We start from the raw sequence: 22,665 nt of genomic DNA, 5'->3' as shown, positions 1-22,665 counted from the left end.
GAATTAGTCGTGGCTAACCGCATCATGGCGTAACGCAAGTCTAATTTGCGTACAATGGCACGAAAAAAACCGGGACAATGGTTTATCAAGATGTGTATCTATCGATACGCAGCGAGGAAACCGGTATTTTCTGCGATTATTGTTCCGACGTGAATGAATGAATCTAATTGCGATGCAGCAGGTTCGGATAAAAGAAAAAAGGATGTCGCAAGCTTTTCTATGCACGCACGGTGCGCTCGAGTAACAATGAATTAGCGGAGATCGTAGATAATCGATAAATTATTCCTTTTAGACCTGCAAATATTTACGTGCCAGCCTGGTACCAGCATAAATACCGATCTAACCATACGACTGAATTTTATGAATATTAACGATTGAAAAACGAGCGTTCAGAATTTTTTCTTCGAGCCATAAGCTTTCCAGAATTGACGTGTTAAATTTATTCGAGATGAAACAGCGAAACGTTTGATAAGTAAATAATTTAGTTTTGTAAATTTATAACTGGCAAATAGAGGTGATTGCTTGTAAAAAAAAAAAAAAAAAGAAGACGCGTAAGAAAGGTGGAATGAAGTTTCTTGATTTACCAGACGTGTACGTCGATTTCTGTACTCCGGAGATCGTGAAATTGATTTGAAGTAGGTGCTAACGCTAGTCGTTAAATGTTTTTATTCGAATTCTACTCGGGAATAATCTGTCCGGAGTAAAAATCTGCCGGCTATCGAGGATCAACTATAAACGTCACATCTTCAGGATAATCCGAAGTGATGTCCACGCTAAGTATCCACGAAAACGAGTGTTTTTACGTCCTCCTGGATCATTTGAATTTACAACGAAACGAAACTTATACGCTTTTTTTTTTTTATATCCTTCTGAGACGGAAAAATCGGGAATAGGATTAGAAGAGAGCTTTTCAACCGTGAATATTTAATTCAATTTTAAGTAATCGGAAGCCCTCTATGAATTTTAACGATTCCTATTAACTTTTGCAGCAGCGTTTTTATGGTCCCCAGATGATGGGCTCTACCAAATCAAAAAACCGGGCCCGGTGAAAAGGGGAAAAGGCAGGGAAACGCGTCGACGTTAGCTCCCTTGAAAATCTGTTTTATTCCTCCGCAGGCCTTCTCTCAACCGCCTCACTTGGCCCCGAATGTGCCTGACGATCGTTAAAATCTTACCCCGGTTTTATGATCTCTCGTAAATTTTAGGCGTCAAATGTCTGCGTTAGGCGTTTAAGACCTCTAATAATAGCGTGTAACCTCGAATCGTCGATTCCAGATGAATTTTTCTTTCGTATTTTTAATCGTAGTACACGGAATTTTGTTCGGAATTGTAGGATCAGTCGTGATTCTAATCGGAGGATTCACTTGCGAGTTAGCACAATTTTCAGTGTTATAATTATTTTAGCATTAGTAGAGTATTTTACCGTGCCCTAAATACTCGGAATTGACAATGTTTTAAAAACCAACTTACTCCAATTCGCCATCCGCAGCATTTACTGCAATTTATATAAAATAAAGCTAAATAAAATTTTGAATATGAAGCTTATCTCGGTTATCCAGTAATATTATGCAGTATGCAACAAAATTTCTCGAATTTTAATAATATACCAATGTGGAATCGAAGATGGTACGAAGAAAAGCTTGATCACTTCAGAAATTAGCACTGGTGCCCTAAATTAAAAAAAAATATCAGTAACACTTTTACAATCTAAATCAAGAAGCTTCTATTATACACTGTCCAACAAAATGTTGGCAACGAGGCGCTAAAATGAAGTACCATTTAATGACAATGATCTACGATCTACCTGAACGCTTATCAATTTGTTAAAACACTTGAAACTCGCTTAGCCTATACCATCGTGCAACACGATTACGAAACACGTCTTAACCCAATCATAACGCTGTTACGTTGCTCGTGAAACGTGAAAAAAGGGTCCTCTTTGAAAGTGACGATCGCGATAATCCAAACTCGATCTCGGCGTAATTATACGAGCTTGGGAGAGACTCGTTTTATTTCAACAGTTGCGACGTTTCCTTTGTCGATAGGGGGCTCGCATGGTGGCGCGTTTTTGTTGCTGGTCTGGCGTCTCTCTCTCTCTCTTTCTCTCTGCCTGGTTTGGCTCATGCAGGAGTAGGGGAAAGAGGGGAGGCCAGCGATGCGAGAACGTAATGATCCTTTGCAGGAGGAGAGGCCATCGTGGCCGCCTCGACTCCTCTAATGACTCGGGACTGATAGATAGCCCCGCGACGATCGACAACTTCGGCTCGGTACCGTGGACCTTGAATAATAAGTTACATAAATTACACGCTTACGGTTGCCTCGGCCCAGGCGATACGAGCACGGATAATGGCGGAGCTTTCGAGTGACGGTGCCACGTTGAGTATCGGGGATTCACGATCGGGAAAATGTGCAATTTTTAGACAATTTCAGACGTGGGTTTGATTTTTGAAGTTATTTACTTGGGGAAGTTTGATAGAGTTGGTGAAAGTTTTTTGAAGTTTCTTTTGTGGTGAATTATAATTTGTAATGATTATATTGTGTGTGAGATTCATTGTTTGAAATTGATGTTTGAGAGGGATTAGAGGGTGTTTTAGAGGATGGGGTATCCAAGTGGAAATTTGGTTAATTTTGTTGACAACTTAACGGTAGTACTTTTTTTTTTATCGTTGAATTCGTTTATAATTGAGATTTCGTGATGTACGATAGTATATTGAGAAGTTGCATGCAGTATGCGCGAAATAAGTATTACAAGCAAGGAAATCCGTTCCAATGCCTATTCTCGTGTATCTACTTCGACGATAGGTGGTGATTAATGATCTTGTTATAGAACAGGAGTTTCATTTCAGTGAGTGATGGGTGTTATTCGAAGTGAGCGTTGTTTTAAACGATCCCAGTGATTTGATCTTGTACGCAGTCGCCTACGGAGGCTGGGAAGCATATTGTTTCATGCATAAAGTCGAAACTGTCTCGACGTGGCTTAGATACGTATTGGAATGAGATTTCATCGTTACATTTAGAGAATTGAGTGCAGATTGGCGTGAACAATGATGTCATAATACGGAAAAATGGTCTCGATATGGTTCGACGAGGATACGAATCTCTGTAAATTCTCAAATTCCCAAAGTTCCAAACTCTCAAATTTCTAAATTCCCAAAGTCCCAAAGTTTCAAATTCTCAAAGTCCCAAACTCTCAAATTCCCAAACTCTCAAACACTCAAATTCCCAAAGTCCCAAACTCCCGAATTCTTAAACTCTGATTCCTAAAATCCCAAAGCCCCAAATTCTCAAATTCCGAAACTCTGAAACTCCCAAATTCCCAAATCAACCTTCCCAACTTACACTCCCACTTACAAATTGCTTCATCCGCCTTCCATCATCCCCAACACCTTTCCCCAGCAATTTCCACGCAGTCTTCACCGACCGCACCGTCAATTCACCAAAACGTCGCACAAGAACCGCAAAACAATACTGCACGAAGCACTGTCTCTCCGCAAACCCCATCACGCTTATCGCAGAAACTCATTCTTCGATAATCATCCTCCGGTACTTTCATCTCCTTTCCGTTTCTCACTCTCTCTCTCTCTTTCTTACGCCCCTACGAGTTCTTCTCTGGAGAACACCTTGCTGCACACCATCGTCGTTTCGACCAGCTGTCGTGTCTTCGTCACGAAACAACGTACGGTTACCACGGTATTCGACCCAAGCCAGAAAACTCGCGTTCGTCCGTTTTGCGTAAACGGATATCTCCTACCGGCTGATGCATTGCGACCGGTAGAAACGTCAGAAGTTAACAATGCCAGCTTTTGCCGGTGATTTAGAACCGCGAGGCTGCCGCTTCGTGGGCGTGCGCGCATTTGTCCTTACTCGCGTGCACGTCTCTCCTGAGCTCTGGTACAAAGCGGCCACGTACAGATGGGGAACAAGACTGGTCGGAGGTTTCTTGTAATTTTTCTTTTTCTTCTTCTCGTTTCGTTAGCTTTTTTTTCTCGATTCAAGAATTCCACGGAACATCCTCTTTCTTCTGACCGTTTCGAAACGCATGTCGCTTGGAATGATAATGCGCTTGTCTTCGTTACGCTTCGAGTTTCGTTGCGACGAGGGGAGTTAGGCTTTGTTGTTGGTATACACGGGTTGGAGAGATAGGAGGTTGGTTAATTTCAGTAGTTCTTTTGGTACAAGTCACGTGGAGATTGGTTACGTTTTTGAAAGAGACAGTTTCTGTACTTTGAGAATTTCAGAGCTTCAGCGTTTGGATAGTTGAAAATATCAAGATCTGAGGATTTGAGAATTTCTGAATTCCACAATTTGGCAGTCTGAGGATTTGAGAATCTCAGAAACTCGAGAGTTTGCATTTTTGTAAATTTAGAAATTTGCAAATTTCAAGATTTCAGAGTTTCAAACCTCCAATCTTCACATATTTGATAATTTCAAAGTTTCGCAGTTTGAATCTTCGAAAATTCGAAACTTGGACAGTTTAACAACACATCTTCAGATCTTTCAGATCTATTACTCTCACAATCGCATCTCCATACAACAGCAGAAAAAAAAGAACACACTTTACTCTCACGAGAAAAGCTCTACAGTTTTTTAACTCCGTTCTAATTTACATCTTCTTCCATTCAGTCATATCCATTGCACTATGATAAATGACACTACAACAGCGGACGATGCAACTATCAATTAGGAAATAAAAAACGGGAAACATAAAGGAAGTCTGGTAAACCTCGGCAATTTTGTACTTAGTGTTTTGCGAGCAGTATCCTTTTACAGACGTACAAACAAAAAGGAAAAAAAGAGAGGGGAGATCCTCCGGTGAAGCAGTGATCTCGGTAGAAGCGCACAGAGCAGCGTTGCTCGGTTTTTCGCGATTTTTGCCGCTGGAAGAAGCGCAGAGCGCGTTTAGAAACCGGAATCGGTTTCCGTAATTTTCAGCGTGCCAGGACGGACAGCGATGATCAATCTTACCGTGATTCGACGCAGCTGGCTTGGAAAGAAGCGGACTCGGATGTCCTTCGGAAGCAAATGGAAGTAAAGGGGAATCGATTTCGATCGGCGATCACCGTTTCTATCTAAACGCAGCTCCTTTGTCGGGAAAGTCAAGCGGTTTTTTTTTGAAAAAAACATTCGAAATCGTCGCGTGCAAAGAATAATTCGAAGAAATTTGCATTATTCCTGTATGAGAGAAAAAATTATGAGAATTTTAGAAAAATTTACGAGGTTCATCCGTGAATAATCCACTCCTTTTGTCAAATTTAGCATCTATTCTTTTTATGTCTACTGATTTTGATTCAACAGCATACCAGTATGCTAAGATATTTTGATTTCATCAGAAATCATTTCTTTGTATCGATATATTAAAGATTCTTCTAATTTATTTAACTTTTTGCACTATAACGTTCCACGACATTTCCAAGTTTAATTCTGTTTGTAAGTCTGAAGATTACCACATGCAAATTATGTATAATATTTCAACGTTTTGCAGCTGACATATTATTGAAGCAGTGAATAGCTGACATTAACGTATGTAGTTATTAAAAACACTTCGAGACAAGTAGTTACTAATTACTACTAAAAATGTACAGACATTCTCGAGTAGCTTTAAATATGAAGTTTACGTCACGAAAGGTTTTATGTTCGTTCTTTTTTTTCTTTTTGTACAGTCAAAGTTAAACAGCTATTCGTCAATCGAACAGAAAAAGTTCGCAAACATCGTCGAGTAGGTTGAAATAAGAAGTTTATGGCAGAAATGTTTTGTGTTGGTTTTTTTCTTTCTTTTCTCTCTGGTACAGTCACACTTTCGACCAATGTTCGAATTTAGTTCGAATAAACAGAGGCGAAACGTCTTGTAATAAAGCGTGGCCAAACGGCTAGTCGTTGTTCTCGAATCATTGAAGGGGAACCAAACGACGAATAAACATCCAGGTTGGAAACGATCTGAATTCTCCCGGTGGCTGTAAAACCGCGAAGGAGTTGCGGTTGCGAAAGAAACTGTGTCTGTGTGTATTTTAAATCTCGCCACCGATCAGATATCGCACCTACTGGATTGAGCGACCTCACTTCTCCTATATATATTTTTTCGCTGCCTCTTAGATCGTGTTGTTTTTGCGTTTTTTTGCATCGACTGTGTTGAATTTTTTTGTCACGTGATTTATGAGTTACGTTCGTGCTGAGTAGTTTAACGAAATTTTCAATATTCGAGAGTTCGGAAGTTCTGTAGTTTGAGAATTTGAATATTTAAGAATTTGGGAATTCAGAAATTTGAGAATTTCAGAGTTTGAGATTCTCAGAATTTGAGAATTCGAGAGATTCAAAGCTCGAAAATTGGGGATTTGAGAGTTTCAGAGCTCCAAAGTTTGAGATTTTCAGAATTTGGGAATTTGAGAGATTCAGAGCTCGAAAATTGGAAAATTTGAGAGTTTCAGAGCTCCAGAGATTGAGATTTTCAGAATTTGGGAATTTGAGAGATTCAGAGCTCGAAAATTGGGGAATTTGAGAGTTTCAGAGCTCCAAAGTTTGAGATTTTCAGAATTTGGGAATTTGAGAGTTTCAGAGCTCCAAAGTTTGAGATTTTCAGAATTTGGGAATTTGAGAGTTTCAGAGCTCCAAAGTTTGAGATTTTCAGAATTTGGGAATTTGAGAGTTTCAGAGCTCCAAAGTTTGAGATTTTCAGAATTTGGGAATTTGATAGATTCAGAGCTCGAAAATTGGGGAATTTGAGAGTTTCAGAGCTCGAAAATTAGGGAATTTGAGAGTTTCAGAGCTCCAGAGATTGAGATTTTCAGAATTGAAGAATTTGAGAGATTCAGAGCTCGAAAATTTTGGAATTTGAAAGTCTCAAACTGAGCAGTTGAACCTTCCTAATAACCACGCAAAAATCTGTCGATGTAGCCGAAGGGAAACGTTCGTGGCGCGAGTTGGTATAATGGCCGGTGCATATTATGCACATGCAACAATGCCGCGAGCAAGGATCCTCTTTACAAAGCCACCGATCGGCTTTCCAAGTGGTACGTGTCAGGGACGCATCAAGGAATCTACCTTTTGCATTCGTCAGATCCTGTTGCCGCGTCCCCACGTCGATGTACAATGCCATTGAACTTGCTACATTTACGCGAACAACGTGTACTTAACCCTAGAACATTATACGAGATTGATTTCTTCTACGACGTGTAACGCGATGATGTGCATATTAGAGGAGTATTGTAATACGATTTCCATAATCAAGGGTCCAGTGAAAGCGAGAAGAAGGCCTTTGGAGATCTTCGAGAAATTGAATTTGAACATTTTGTGGAAACTCAGAATTTATCTTGAATTTTTTTAAATTTAAGAATTTCTCTCTGGAAATATTTTTAGAATTACACATTTTCCTGTCGAGGTTTCTGGAAAATTAAAAATTAATCTCTGGAAGTCTTCTGAAAATTACTTAAGAATTCCCCTCGAAAATTTTTAACATCTTCTGAACTTTTCTCTGGAATTCTTTGGAAAATTGAAAATTCCTCATTTTCACAAAATTGAAGATTCATCTTCAGAAAACCCTATCTTCGTAAATTTCTGAAAAACAACAAACTCACGCGGAGAATCTTTCGAAAATAGACTGAAACGCTCAGGGCAAATTACCATATCTTCCAAAATGATCTTTCACCGGCTAAGAGAGACGTAACAAGCCTCGCCTTAATAAATGGTGCACACACTCGCGCAGAATCACTCGCGCCATTCATTTTCTCAAAGATTTAATGAATCGGTATTAAAACGTTCTTGCTAAAAATATGACGACCGACAATATCTCTTCACCGATCGGGGAGGGTAGCGTTTAAACAAAATTGCATCGATACACACCCGTTCATAAATCAGAGGAACAGAGTTTTGACGTGCCTGGTCTGATTACAACACACGGGATTTCCAGGTGACTGTTTATAGATGTCAGATGCCTATCGGACAGAGTCCGTTAGACGGCCATTCTTACCATCAATTAAGCGTACAGCTGGTAGATTCGTTTTTTCCTACAAATTTTCCACTCGTAAACTCCTGTTAACTCACCTCTTTCTTCCTTAAACTGATTTGTTACGTACATTGTGCAACTATTACACGTATAACTGGTATAAAATTCGAGATAGATAAAGTACGAATTTTACTCTAATCACCTGAATTCCATTCATTCCTACGAAACATTTTTGTTAGACGTAAAATTATGATTTTATCTGACGAAGCGTGGACTATCTATTTGCAAATCTCTAGATTGCATCGAAGCATTTGTGTTCCTTTTTAATTTCAACCGTAATTTTTACGGTTCATTGCAATTCTCTCTTTTGCTATTCGCTGAACACAAAATTCCTCAAAATCTTGCTAAGCCCCGAAAGATTCGAGGAATGATCTTTGTCACGAAAACATTCCCACGAAACACTTGTCGACACAGAATCTCGACCATATACCTCTACATCTCAAACAAAGCAGCCATTAAACCGTGTCCCATTTTCACTCCAGATCTCCTCGTGTCGGATGACTGGACCGCTCCTAAAAGAGCCACAGAAAGTCCAAATTTACAAGACCAACTTACTTACTCCTTGGCCAATTTATAAAAAATATATAAATCAACCCAAAATATAGTACTCGCTGTAATATTTAATAAATAAAACAATTGTCTGTCTAGCTTCTACTTTGTCAATTACATTCACAAAAATACGAATTTGGACCAAAGGATCTCTCCTCGTCACCTCCTCCCCAAACATTCAAAAAACCCAAAATTCTCCAAAATCAACGTACATAACGCAATTATTTGGACCAAAGGATCTCTCCTCGTCACCTCCTCCCCAAACATTCAAAAAACCCAAAATTCTCTTCTCGAAATAAACGAAGTACAAAGAAAAGGGTTAATCCGAAAACCGTGCATTCTTCGCGTGTAACGCCACACAAACCCACTGCCCAGATCAACGAACCCGAGCTGAAAGGCAAAGCCAAACGAAAGCTGCTCACGCAACTCGAAAGCTAACCTCGTCGTGAGGAACAAAAGGGCAGGAAAAAAAAGGCGGAGAGTTGGGGTCTGATTATCGCGTAGCCGATCGCGCGTTAAAATTTACCAGGCTAAATACCATTGGCCGACCGGTTCGTGAGGAAGCGTGTGGCCTGGTGCGAGATCGCGAGGGTGGGACGGCGATGGTGTGGGCAAGGGGTAAAATTAGAAGAATGTCAGCATGGAGAGGCGATAGGTTCGCGCCTTGTCCGCCCCTGACTCCGCTACATTGTGGTTTATTCTTCTGGGCAAACCGCACGCTCGCTCTCTCGTCTGGGGGCCGGTGCTTACAGAGAGTGTAGAGCGAGCGCGCAAGCAACAAAGGGAAAAAAGCCATGGAAGGAAGAGCCGGCATTCGAGCTGGAGCGAAAGGGGAAGAGGAACCTGGCCGTAGCTGGCGAACGGCAGACGCCTTGCTGGTCAATGAACCGTGGCACACGCGACGCTGGCGCGAGCGGTCGAGCGCAACACGGGCGTCGTTGCGCGTAGTACACGCGTCCACCGCCGCGTATCTCGTCTCGTTATTACGCACGATACGACCCACTGATGGATCGATCGAATCGATGCGCGGCCGGAATAAAGGCGTGATACGAGTCTTCGTTCTTCTTCGTTCTTCTGCGTTGCGTTCTCTTTCTTGGCTGCGTGTAGCCCGTTTCTGTTGCCTCCTTCTCTTCTTGCTCTTGTTGTGCTGCGGATGAGCAGGAAATGGGACTCGAGAGTCTCTGGTAGATGGGACGGACTTGTGACGCCTCTTTCGAGAAGATTTTCCCGTTTTCTGAGGATGGTGCTTCGAGATTGTTGTTAAATTGGTGAAATTTTATCGTCGGTGAAGAATCAATTGTTCTTTTCTTTCATTTCGTAGTTTATGTTTTAGTGATGTTCGTTTGAGGTTATGTTCTTGCTTCTTTATCGTCGGTGAAGAATCAATTGTTCTTTTCTTTCATTTCGTAGTTTATGTTTTAGTGATGTACGTTTGAGGTTATGTTCTTGCTTCGAAAAGATTTTCCTTTTCTCTGAGGATGGTGTTTTAAGGTTATTGTTAAATTGTTGAAATTTGACGTAGTGTGAAGAGTATGATTCGATGTTTCTTTTGTTTCATTTTATAGTTGATGTTTTAGTGATGTTCGTTTGAGGTTAGGTTTTTGCTTCGAAAAGATTTTGCATTTTTCTGGGGATGGTGTTTTGAGATTATTATTAAATTGTTGAAATTTGACGTAGTGTGAAGAGTATGAATCGATGTTTCTTTTGTTTCATTTTATAGTTGATGTTTTAGTGAAGTTCTTTTGAGGTTAGGTTCTTGCTTCGAAAAGATTTTTTCTTTTTCTAAGGATGGTGTTTTGAGATTATTATTAAATTGTTGAAATTTGACGTAGTGTGAAGAGTATGAATCGATGTTTCTTTTGTTTCATTTTATAGTTGATGTTTTAGTGATGTTCTTTTGAGGTTAGGTTCCTGCTTCGAAAAGATTTTCCTTTTCTCTGAGGATGGTGCTTTGATATTATTGACATAAAAGGCTTGTACTCGTTAAAATTGATAACAGTGCTGACATATTCCGCAGTGTGAAGCGTTTAAATAAACGTTTCTTTGATTTAAGCAGGAATAAGAGAAAATAAGAAAATTAAAAGAAATTTTTCCAAAAGGATAAAAGAACGTGAAATAATTTTCCAGTATTTTCAATCTGTCTGCTGAATTCACGTCAAACCTGAATATTTCACGGATGCACCTTGCGGTTATTGTTAGACACTTTCCCAGGCATTCTTATTTATAGAATCGAAGAAGCAATTAGTCTTGTCGAAGACTCCCGGTCGTTCATACGCAAGACAAATTGGATCTAAGATTCTAATTAAGTTCAGTCTCGTTGTCATGCGTAACGTGTACCGCTAGATCGATGGAATCGATGCAACGTAAATTACAAAACGAACTTCAGCGGCAATTTATAAGTGTTTTTAAATAGATACTCTTACTTTTAGGTTCGGTACAGCGATTACTCTTCTTCGACTCTCATTCAAGCGTATATAAATTCAACGCGAAACCTCGCGGCAATTTGTTCAAACCACATTTTTTCCCAATAAACACTCTCACTTTTTACGCTCGTAACAGTGATTGATCTCTCTAAAACAAAACTCTAAACAACCATCTTGTAATTGTAAAAGAAATTCCTCAAATTGATAACATCGGTGAACATGTCACAATTTTCCTTCGCGTTGGTTTTTTTTATCGACGCGTAAATACATAAATACACGCGGATGATCGATAGTTGATGGATTATAGCATGAAATTCGTCGTTTCGATGAAATCCTCTCGTCTGTAAACGCGGCACGTCCCGCTAGATCGATGAAACCGACGACGCCTGATCGGTGGCATAATGTACCAGCATGAAAGCCGCGACCTAACGAGCAGGAAATGAGACCCAGGCTCGAAACTCCTTTAGCTGATGGCACTGAAAGCCTCGTGGCGATTGTTAAGGGTTTTCCAGGCAGGCACGCTCTCAGTTCTTGAGGACCTCACTTTGGCGATTAGTCTTCTTGAAGTTTCTTAATCGTTCGCCGGGGAAGCCTGCAGCGAGAGTCGATCAGAGATTTTGATGAAGTTCACCGGTTGTTACGCATAACGTGTCCCGATAGATGGATGGTCCTGACGGAATAAAGGTGTAATGTTCTAGGGAACATAGGAACTGACGAGCAGGTAATAGGATACGGCTTGGAACTGTTGACGATGCGAGCCAGCTAATGGATGTTGATACTTTTCGAATACTGGACGCGGCGATAGAATATCGAGATACTAAGGTTAAACTGAAGTAAGACACTTTTAGTAGAGAAAGGAGTTGTATAATGTAATCTATCGATCTCGTTCATTATTTTTGAAAAATAATATTTTCCAATTGGCCTCCTCGATAGTGATTACACTGAACTCTATTACGCTGAACAGTGGATAATGTTTAATTGAACACTGGATTGGTAACATAAACTTCGAATTCTTTAACGTCTGCTTTATTTTTTTAAATAAAAGTGTTTTGACATTCTGCTATCACATTCGTTATATGAAAAATGTTGCATATTTTCTAATCAAGACGAAGGATTATGTTTATATTGGAACGATTGAAGAGATAGTTTTCTTTAAATATTCATCAGAGGAATTTTGCTTAAATGGAGGAATCATTTTGATTGGAAGGATAGTTCGAAGAAGGATGTAAGAAGAGGGGGATATGTTATTATGTAATTTGTTCACGAAATTGTCCCTGCCCATGCCAGCGTGAACACGCTTCTCGATAATCATCGCGAACTGTACAGGAAATTCTTACGGCTTACATTCCGACACGATCTCGCTCTCGATGTTCGAGCAGTCACCATGACAATACGTTATGCACTTGGAGCTGTTGTAACTGGCTGTTGCAGACCTGTCAATGGCGAGTTTACCTTAAATCCTCTCCCTTTACAAGTTAATCCAGATACCAACTGCTGACGTTTATTTTCTTTTTGTGCGCACTGTTATTTTTATAACATTAATTACTCGATAATTCGATCTGAAAAATCTGACGTGATAAAAATTTTTAAACAATCTCTGATTAAGTATTCCACCACAATCTTTCCACATTTAACTTTCGTTAAAAAGCAAAAAGACTTGTTAACCCTTTCGCTGCGGCAAATTTTTCACAACGGCTGCAAAATTTCTTTTTTTCTGGCCGTATCGTTTTAAAATTTCTTTTATTATATTAACGTGAAATTAAGGATTAAACTAATATAGAAGTGTGCCAAAAGGCTCGAATAGCTAGCACAGTGCGAGGAAATTTTCAAAGCGCCTATAGCCGCCGATAGCACTGAGACGGTTAACCTATCTCGAATTAATCAACCTTCCATCCCGAAGAAAAGAAAAGGAACTGCTCACACGAACATCAGGGGACAATACACGAGGAACAATCGCCATTGGAAAAATCGGATGATGCATGGCCGTTCTCGCCGGGGACTTCCGAGTCCTCCGGAGGTCTGAGAGAAGAGCGTGCACGTACGTCCACGCGCTTCGACGAACAACGTTCTTCCTCCGGTTGAGCGATAGCATCGTGGTGACCCCGTGGAGAGCAGTCGCCTCGAAAGGCCACGCTTGACCCATCCTGACTCGTCGTCGTCGTCGTCGTCGTCGTCGTTGTCCACGTGTATATAGGTATCGACGTTGGCTTTGGCCGACGAAGAGGCGCGTCGTGATCGCGCCTTTCAGGGTCAACGAAGGCCTAGAACAGTGAAAGCAAGAAGAACACAGACCGGCGTTGCATACGAGGGGGAGGGTTCAACAGCCTGAATAAATATATAATAAATCATACACGCGGGAGAGCTTATACAGCTAACTTTAACCAACACGCAGGCTGTTATTATCGCGTAGCTCGCGTAACGTTTAGATGAAACGGGGGAAAATTCATTTAGAGATACTTGGAGTGTATCGTTGACTGAATACGATTGAATACGATTGTGCATGGTATGAATGAGGAAGCTGTGCAAGTACGCCTGCCGCCGCAGTAGTTGAACAGAGACATTCTCCGTGTGTGTATGCCCGTCTTTCCATGTGATTTAGAACCTGATGGCCTTAACGAACTGCTTGGCTGGTCGTGGCTAGAATTAGCGGTAGGGTTACCTGTGACTTTTTGCTGTTCCACCAGTTGGGCTTTTTAATGGCGGTGTTTTATTGACAGCCACTGCTACCGCGTCTCTGCTTCGTGTTTCTGTCGTTTCTTGCGATAGTCGTTTTGCTGCTTGTCTCCGATGTAATGGTGTTTTTTTTTTAAAACGATGTGAAATTACCTTTAGCGATTGGGAATGGGAGAGAGAGTTCTTTTTTTTTTCCTTTTGGTTTTGTGAAACTCTTGGGAACATTTATCCATTGAACTTTGTACGCAATTAATAACTGCGTAGGGTTAACTTGTGCAGAAACCTTTGATTTATGTACTGACATTCGTTAGGTTGGGTCAAGTGTGCATGTTAGTATTCGTTGCGTAGTGAAGATGATTCAAGGGAGTAAGTATTGCAACAGAAAATTGTAATTATTGTTTTAACATATTTATTGATATAATTATTCGTACATTTTGTCGTACATAATTGTTACATTTCTTTTCAATCACTTCCTTTCGACTTATTTGCGAAGTTCTTCTTTAATTTTCGTATCTTTGATCATTCCGAACCAAGATTTATCTTGTTAGGAAGATTGCCTAGAATCTCCTGCGTTTCTTCTAACCAGAATTTTAGTAATCAAACGTTATTAAACAAAGTATAGTCTAATCTTAACTCTGACAGTGTAATCAAAAATTATGAATTACGGTAAGAAAACTTTGATCATTCTTAAAACAACCCTACGTTATAGTTATGACAATAATATCTCGTCCTCTTTAATTTTCTGCCCAAGAGTCTCTCTTGAGTCGAACAGTTCAATATTTGTCGTTTTGCCCGAGTCTCGCACGGGATAAACTGTCGAGGTACGAACAAACACGAGAAACGATCGTTCTCGAGCGTATGTTGTACCACCGCAACGGCGTGAAATTCATCTTCGAGACGCGTGGAAATTTCTTTCTCTCCGCGGAAACGGTAATATGGCGGCGCAGGGATCATCGACGTCACCGCATGAAACCAATACGTGGGCTGGGTCTCTCGCCGCGGGACACCGGCGGCAAATTGCCCGTGCAAAGAAAGAAAATCGAGGGCCTGGAATACCGAGAGAGGTGTGTGCACCACACGAGTTGTTTCCCATTGAAGTTTTGACACCGTGATTATCCATCTTTTTCGTCGAGCGTTCATTGATTTTCAGGAAATCGTTTAAAATGGTTCACTGGGAAATTTCTACGCTTTGGATTAGAAATATTAGACAATTTCCAATTGCAACATTATTAAGTATAACGCACTCAAATTCCTGAACATTCCACTGTACCTAAGTTCGAACGGTAAAAGCAACGAGTATTTAAATTGTTGCAAAATGTTCCACTTATAAAAGTACAGAATGTAGCAACGTCGTAATCCCAGAGAAAGTGGAAAAATGCAATAAGAATGGGATCGTTTCGAGACACGAATCTACAAAACGGCATATCGACGACGTTTATCCGGACGAATGGCGAACGAAACAGCGCACGCACCGGACTGATCTAAATTGAATAGACATTTTGTGATGTAGTGCGCGACATTACCCACCCTGAAGGGAACCGCCCACGATAAGCTTGACTGGGTTCCCCGAGCCATAGTTCGAACAGTTTCACGTCTCCATTTAGCCGGTCTTACCTTCTGGACATTTACGTGTTTGGTACACGCTCTAACCCCGCGGATTGACATGTTTACCAGGCTGCAAATATAGTTTTATCGCGTGGAATACGAGATGAAGTGGCGGGAAATGGCGACGCTGTAAAATACGATCCACCGTGATTTTATAAGGGAAATAATAATAGTTCGATCGACGTAAAAGTCATAAATACGAGTGAAGTACAATTACACGTAAAAATTATAGACCAATTACAATTTAACAACTCCTGTGAAATTCTCTTTACACAAATTACCACGTCACCCCCAGTTAAAACCACTGTGGAAACAGCAGAAAAAACTGAATCACGAATCACCCATTCAGTACTACCCTAAATTCGGTACTCCATCGTTTTCACCATCTTGGCTCGTCGAAATAAATCAATTAATCGTCATTACCGATCGATCGGCGGACAGCCACGATTACAGACGAGGTCGACGATTCAACCAGGGAATAGAGAAAACGGGTGATTAACGATCCGTCGTCGTTTTGCCCGATTTCGTATCTGATCCGTCGTAGAGGCCTGCTCCACGCCGCACGGTGTACGATAGAAAGAGACAGCGAGTATCCTCTCTTCTTTTCTTCTTCTTTTTCTCTGAAACCGGCGGCGGTATTCCCCCTGTCGATCGAGACTGACAAGCCACGAGAGCTTTGATCGATCGATATCATCCCCGGTCTGCGTTCAAAGTCGTTCCTACCATCAATCGGTCGGCGCGTGTTTCAGCATGGAAATTCAGCTCTCCACGAGGCGTCCTGGCGTGGATACAGCCGTACAGTGGCCGCCCTGGCGAAGGCCCTCGGGACACAACGTGCACCCCTGCACACGAGGAATCTCGCCGGATTCGCACCGCTCCACCTCGCCTGCCAAAACGGCCATAACCAAAGCTGCCGCGAGATCCTGTTGGCGGGCTGCAATCCCGACCTTCAAAACAACGTGAGTAACAGCACGACTATTTCTTCCTCTTTGTTTCATTATTTCTACGCTCCGCCTCCTTCTGCTGGGCTTCGCGAAGCTTTTTAGCGCTATTTAACGGGCCTTTAACCCTTTCACTGCTATCGGCGCCTATAGGCGCTTTGAAAGTTTCTTCGTATCGTGATTTTGAAGCCTCTTGGCACACTTCTGTGTTAATTTAAGCATTGATTCGATACTCTGCACTCTTCCACGTTAATTGGATAAAAGAAATTTTAAAAAAGGTAATTTTGAGACTTTTGTGAAACGTATGAATCTGCCACGCAAGTTACATAGTGAAGTTTGCCGCAGCGAAAGGGTTATAAATATAATTGGTCCAGTCGATACGCTGTTATTCCGCCTCGTTCGATCTTGTTGGACTCTGGGGATTGTGTGAAATGATTGAAGAGGTGTTTAGTATAGGTGTATTGTTGAAGAAGAATGATTTAATGGTTTTCTTTTTAATTCAGTATGGAGATACGCCATTGCATACGTCTGCCAGGTACGGACACGCCGGAGTGACGAGGATTTTGATCTCCGCGCTGTGTCGGGTATCGGATCAGAATAAGGTGAGACCAGATTGGAAGTATGAACTTTTTATTTTCTTACTAACAACGGGAAAAAATGAAACAGCGTTCAGTGTCATTTATTCTAACGTGTTTCAATACGAAGATATATATATGTAACTGTTTAAGCAATCAACTGTACAGTTACGAATAGCTCATTTTAACTGGTTCCCATGAAATTCCTAAAATAAGATCACCAGAAGTAGACAACATTCTAAATAAACGAATACATAAATACTTATAAGCGTGAACGTAAAACTTCACCGGTGACATTAAACGCGTCAAATACAAGTTTCCACCATTAAATATTCATACGAATACCACCCAGTCTCGATACCCACCTCGTACTCTCTAATCCCTTTAACCAGAATCTATCCTCGAGACCTAAACGAACGAAAGAAAGAAAAAAAGAAACGAGCCGAACTCCCGTTCCACCGTTCATCCCGATATCTCCTCGCACCGATCGTAAAAGGTTCGCGGTATCTGAGAAAAGTGTACATCCGAGCAAAAGCATCGAAACCAAAAACGGTTATAACCTAACCTCGAGTGAGAAACACGAGTAGCACGACTGACCGACGATCTTTTTGAAACGTAGAACGGCGACACGGCGTTGCACATCGCAGCAGCGATGGGACGTCGGAAGCTGACGAGGATCCTGCTGGAGGCTGGCTGCGACCGTAGCCTGAGGAACAAACAGGGGGAAACGGCGAAGGACATCGCGAGGCGCAAGAACCTGACGGAGATATTGGAGATAATCGGTAAAGCGCGAAGCAAGAGCAGAACGCGTAGTAAGAGCCGCGAGGAGGAGGCGGCGGCGGTTGCGCCGGTTGCGGACAAGGTCGACGGGAAGAACAGTGGCAGCAGCAACGTGGTCGGTAAGAGCGAGAAGAAGAGAGAGAAGACCGGTAGTGGGACCAGCGGCAGTAGGGACAGTTGCACGAAGAAGGAGAAAAAGAAGCACAAATCGTCCGGTAAGCAGAACAAGGTCCACTTCGAGAAGGCCGTGATGGGTAGACAGTGGTCCCCGTACGGTTGCCACTACTATCCCGATCCGGAAGCGTTTCCACAGCCGCGTTTGGACTCCCTACCACCGGATCCTTTGGGTCGCGGAGAGCAGTACTACCTGGACTTGGCCGGGAACATCAGAAAGGGACCGGTGGGAGTAGGATACACCTGTTACTGTGCTCCGTTCTTCAGGCACATGGAGGCTAAGCTGGAGAGGGACAAAGCAGAGCTGAAGGCTCATATAGATCAAGCTCACGAGAGACTAGATTTGAAGGTGGCTAATCTAGAGAGGAGAACCAGGGGACAGATTTCAGAATTGACGAGATGCGTGGCTGCTGAGAGGTCCAGGTGCGACGAAAGACATGTACATCTTCAGCAACGTTTATCGAGAGGTGGACGTGGAAGGCACAGCGAGAGACCAGCTAATAAAGCGTCGTTCACCAACGAACAATCGTTCCCACCTGCTCGTGCCAGATCGTTGGAGGATCTTTTGGACGACAGACCTCACGACAGAAGCTTCGAGATACCAGGCGAGACACCGATTCATCGAGGCAGCCTGGACGATCTTGATATACCAGCTATACCACGGCTAAGCAAGTCGATGAGGGACCTACCGTCCGGTTCTGGTGTCTCGAGGTCAACGCTTAGGGTGCTCGACGTGCCTGCCAGATTGAACGAGACGTTCGACGGAGTGATCAAGCAGGATCGCAGCTCGCCGCTAGGGGCCGCTTCTTCGCCGTCGATCGGGTCGAGGCAACAGGTCCATCAGCAGCGCGTGAGTGTGTAATCGGGGTTCTTTTGTTAGTTACGCTAAGCGGGTACGAGAGAGGTGTTGATTAAGCTGCGAGACCCTAATGACACCCTGCGCGCCGCCGCGCAAAGGTACTGCACGGCCATAGGGAGAAGAGAGTCGCGTTTTACGACCTGTAGATCGGATCGTTCTTTCTCTTTTCATCGCTGATAGGTCTGTCTGTCTGTCTGTTGGTTCTCTGTTGGTTTTAATGGCGTGGAATTAGAGACGAGGTTAATTATTTTATCTACCTTCGTTTTTCTCTACCTCTGTCCTTCTTTTTTCTTTGTTTTTGGATTATAGAGTTGAGGATGGAAGTTACAATGTGATTTAGAGGAGGAGGGTTAATGATACGGTGAAGGTGAGGATTTTATTGAACAGGATAGAGCATGGTTTTATGTTTCGTACTGTAGCTTATGAAGTATTCTAAAGTGTTTCGATTCTTTTTTAATTGTACCGCTGAAGATAGAAATTTTATTGAGTCGAAACAGATGATGAATTTAATATTGAAAATGAATATTAAGCAGCTTAAGAAACATCAAACATGTGGAACGAAGATTTCTTATCGTTATTTTTCTTTAGTACGAATAGAAAAAAACTTAATTTCTTTTTTCTTTTAATTTCCGTTACTTGGGATTTTGCTTTGAATTAAGGAGAACTTCGATCCAAATGTTCAACAGGATCCGTCGTCTCGCGATCACGGGATAAACTCGTGCCAGGACGAAAGTAGCGTAACGAGGAAGAACGAGGACACCTCGAACGACTGGAGATCTTCAGGGCGACGCAGTGTTCACGAGATGATCAAGCGATTTCAACAAGTACCTGGCATGCATAACGGCTGGCGGGGTCCGCGTTCAGGAAGCAGCGAACCCACGAGTCCAGAGCACAGTCAGTGCTCACAGAATCAAAGGGTCCAACCTCAAGGTGGCGTAGGAAACAGCTGGCGTGGCGAAGGTATAAATAATCTTACACTTAGGTATATTCCTATAGTGAGTGATTTTAAAGAATTATTCCTGTTAACAGTGAATATTTTACTGCAGCATTTCTAAAAATTCCTAAAAAAACCTTCGTCCTGTGCTGTTCGTTTTTCATTGAACCTTTCGCTATCTGCTAATTGTAATAGTACTTCCGTCACTGTTCCACCATTTTCACCGTAATAAGCACTGATCGAGCCTTTTCAGGGTAAACTAAGAATGAAGTATTTATTAAGAGTCCTTGAAAGAAGCTGCCGCAGCGAACGTGATAAATTGACCAAAGATTGAAGTAAAATGCGTTCATTAAAACACAGGTAATGACAGTGAGAGCAGCGAAGGAGATGACGACGAGCAGCCGGAAGCATTGAGCGGAGGAATCTCTGGAAAAGGAGTGATATCAGAGCACGTGCATTACGACAGCATCGCCAGAATGCCATATAGGTCCCGTAATGCGGTTTATAGCCCAACGCCGCCTTTGCATGACGCACACAATGATTCTGGATATAGCACTCGCATGTATGGTTCCAGTAAAGGTGCTTCACCTTCGTTATCAGGTAGAAATATTGCCGTTCTCCGCTGATATTCATTGTACAATTCCTCCTGTCCCCTTCAAATATCAAAATTCATCATTTCTATTTTTACCTCCTACTCCCAGTTTTCATATTTTTCCTCTTTTTTTTTTTTTTGTTTATTTACTTTTTAGGTCAATTGGAATGCGACGTGATCCTTCCAACCTCTCCGAACGCATTTCCCAGCGGCGAACAACTGGCTGCACTGTTGGAACAGCCGAGGAACCACGATCTCACGGTCTACGAGCGCGGTGCCGACAATTGCGTAATTAACATTGGAACCGCGAGCCTCGTGTAACACGCGTGTTATAACGCATCATTTGGAAACGAATTCTCGTGTAATTCCAAAGACGTCGTAGTTTCGCGATAAGTTAAACGATACCTACTGCTCAGGTGTTAAGGAAATCGAAGAGAGAAAAATAGACGTGTATAATTTGTAAGTTGTTTCGCTATTTGTTGCGTTAGGAGATTTCTTCTGTACAAAATGATTCTCGTTTCGAAGATTAGAACGTTGTCGTTTTGTAAATAACTTATAAATATAGGTACGGTGAATTGTAAGATGTTAAGACTTTCGAGATCTTTTCCGCTTGATTGTGTATTTATTGTGAAAGCAAACTTTCATACGGAAAGGAGTGAAGTATTAAAGAATCTTTGCGTAGAGAGAAACGAAGGTAGACCTAGGAAAGAAGGTATAATATAGACGATTATTTTTTAATGTGTATGTTACGTTTTGTTAAAAATAAAAGCGTCATTAATGTCACCCTTGTAACAGGAAACATAATGTACCTATAGATTGCCATGTACCACAAAATTAGGTTAAATTATATCTATTTATTTATGTACATGTATTATAATATGTACATGCTTCCTTTCTTCTTCACAATTACTGTATGTCACTAGTAAATACGACGATTTTAATTTTATACAATTGTAATTAGATGTTATCTCTGCCTTGTTCCAAACCTCTGATGTATTATGCAACGATAAACGAGATTAAATAACAAATGAAATCTTCCGATGTTATATGTTCTACCATTAGACGATGCGTCTGTCTATCATCTTGTGGGACTTTATGTCTCACGTTCTGAAATACCGATCGTGTGAAAAATCAGGAAAATCTGTTATCTGCGACAATAGAGCGATGAGTTTAGGAATTGTATACAATTCAACCGTCCAAGTCGACAGATGTAAAAGATCCAATTTTGTTAAATCCGCATATAAAGATATTGTGCGGCGAAGCAAACTTCACACTTCGCACTAGAAGTGGCAGATGTACTTGGGAGAAGTTACGACGTCTCTCTGTTAATCAGACGATGGTCATAGAATAAGGCTATCGCAGTTGCTCTTGCGTCTTCGCTGATAGTTAGTCAATCACGATAGGAGGAAAGATCGAGTGTATCATCCGGAGCATTGTCAGAAATGAGGTATCTATTATCAGGTTAGTTGATTTTTAAAATAGAATTTCTTTGAATTTTTCGCTTTTAATAATAGTTATTGCAAATTAAAGCATAGTTGCATGTAGCAAACAGTTTAAGATTAATAATTATAATAAATATTTCATTGCTTTAAACATTACTAATAATGTAGATAGTAAAATGAAGTTCCTGGTTTCTTTCCAAGTACTTTAATTGTAGAATAATTAGTGCCTTTTGTTAAATAACAATTTAGATGTTAGTTTACAATTATTGAAAGTAATAAATAAATTTGTTGTATGATTTAACTTACTAAAACAGCTTAATTTATTAATTTCGCGTTCAATTAGCAATTGCATACAGTAGATTAGTTAGAAATTGTTTATAACTTTTATTTAACATTTGAAAATTAATGTTCTTTTTGTGTAAATTAGAAATAGAACTTTCAAGCCACCACGGGAATCAAGGAAACAGTTTCAACATCAGGAAAACTGAAGAAATACAATTATTTATCAAATAATCAATCATTTATTGTAAGATAAATGTACGAAATGTATTTTACAAAAGGTTACAATATACCATTGTTGTTTTACAGCATTTTACAGTCTTGCACACCAAATCCATTTCCTTATGCAAAACACTCATTATTTAAATATTTGGAACTTAGAAATTATTTAGAAATTATTAGGAACACCGAAAAATTTCGAACGTCTGAGAAGTAAGTGACTTGCACTACTTGCTAATAGCGAAAATTTTCCAGCGTTCGAGATATGGTTGACTTCTACCACTGGCTTGAACAAATTTCGGTGTCTGACTTATGGTTGACTCGCAATACCGCGCGGACGACACAAAGTTGCAAAAGGAGAGATCGCGTTTGCAACTTTGTTGCTGCGAGTCGCTCCCGAAAATTGTACATTGTTGCAAACGCGTTATCGGGCTTGCAACTTTGTTGCTGGAAATCGCTCCCGAAAATTGCACATTGTTGCAAACGCGTTCTCGGTTTGCAACTTTGTTGTCTCGAAAATTTGCACATTGTTGCACGACGGGCCGTTTTGCAACTTTGTTGCCGCGAGCCGCTCCCGAAAATTGCACATTGTTGCAAACGCGTTCTCGGTTTGCAACTTTGTTG

The 22,665-nt window shown here is 41.2% G+C and overlaps 1 protein-coding gene across 1 annotated transcript in view; it reads left to right on the top strand.

Moving 5' to 3' along the window:
• Positions 1-20,422, top strand: part of LOC108570272 (ankyrin repeat domain-containing protein 6) — a 131,804-nt gene extending 111,382 nt beyond the window's left edge. Inside the window, exons 5-10 of the mRNA XM_017932109.1 lie at positions 15,996-16,205; positions 16,691-16,789; positions 17,382-18,572; positions 19,262-19,535; positions 19,870-20,109; positions 20,259-20,422. Of these exons, the coding sequence (XP_017787598.1) occupies positions 15,996-16,205; positions 16,691-16,789; positions 17,382-18,572; positions 19,262-19,535; positions 19,870-20,109; positions 20,259-20,422 (2,178 nt within the window). The remainder of the gene's footprint in view (positions 1-15,995; positions 16,206-16,690; positions 16,790-17,381; positions 18,573-19,261; positions 19,536-19,869; positions 20,110-20,258) is intronic.
• Positions 20,423-22,665: the final 2,243 nt, after the last annotated feature.

This window comes from Habropoda laboriosa, unplaced genomic scaffold, assembly GCF_001263275.1.
Source record: "Habropoda laboriosa isolate 0110345459 unplaced genomic scaffold, ASM126327v1 scaffold81, whole genome shotgun sequence".
Lineage (NCBI taxonomy): Eukaryota > Metazoa > Arthropoda > Insecta > Hymenoptera > Apidae > Habropoda > Habropoda laboriosa.
This window is presented reverse-complemented; position numbering and strand designations above follow the sequence as displayed.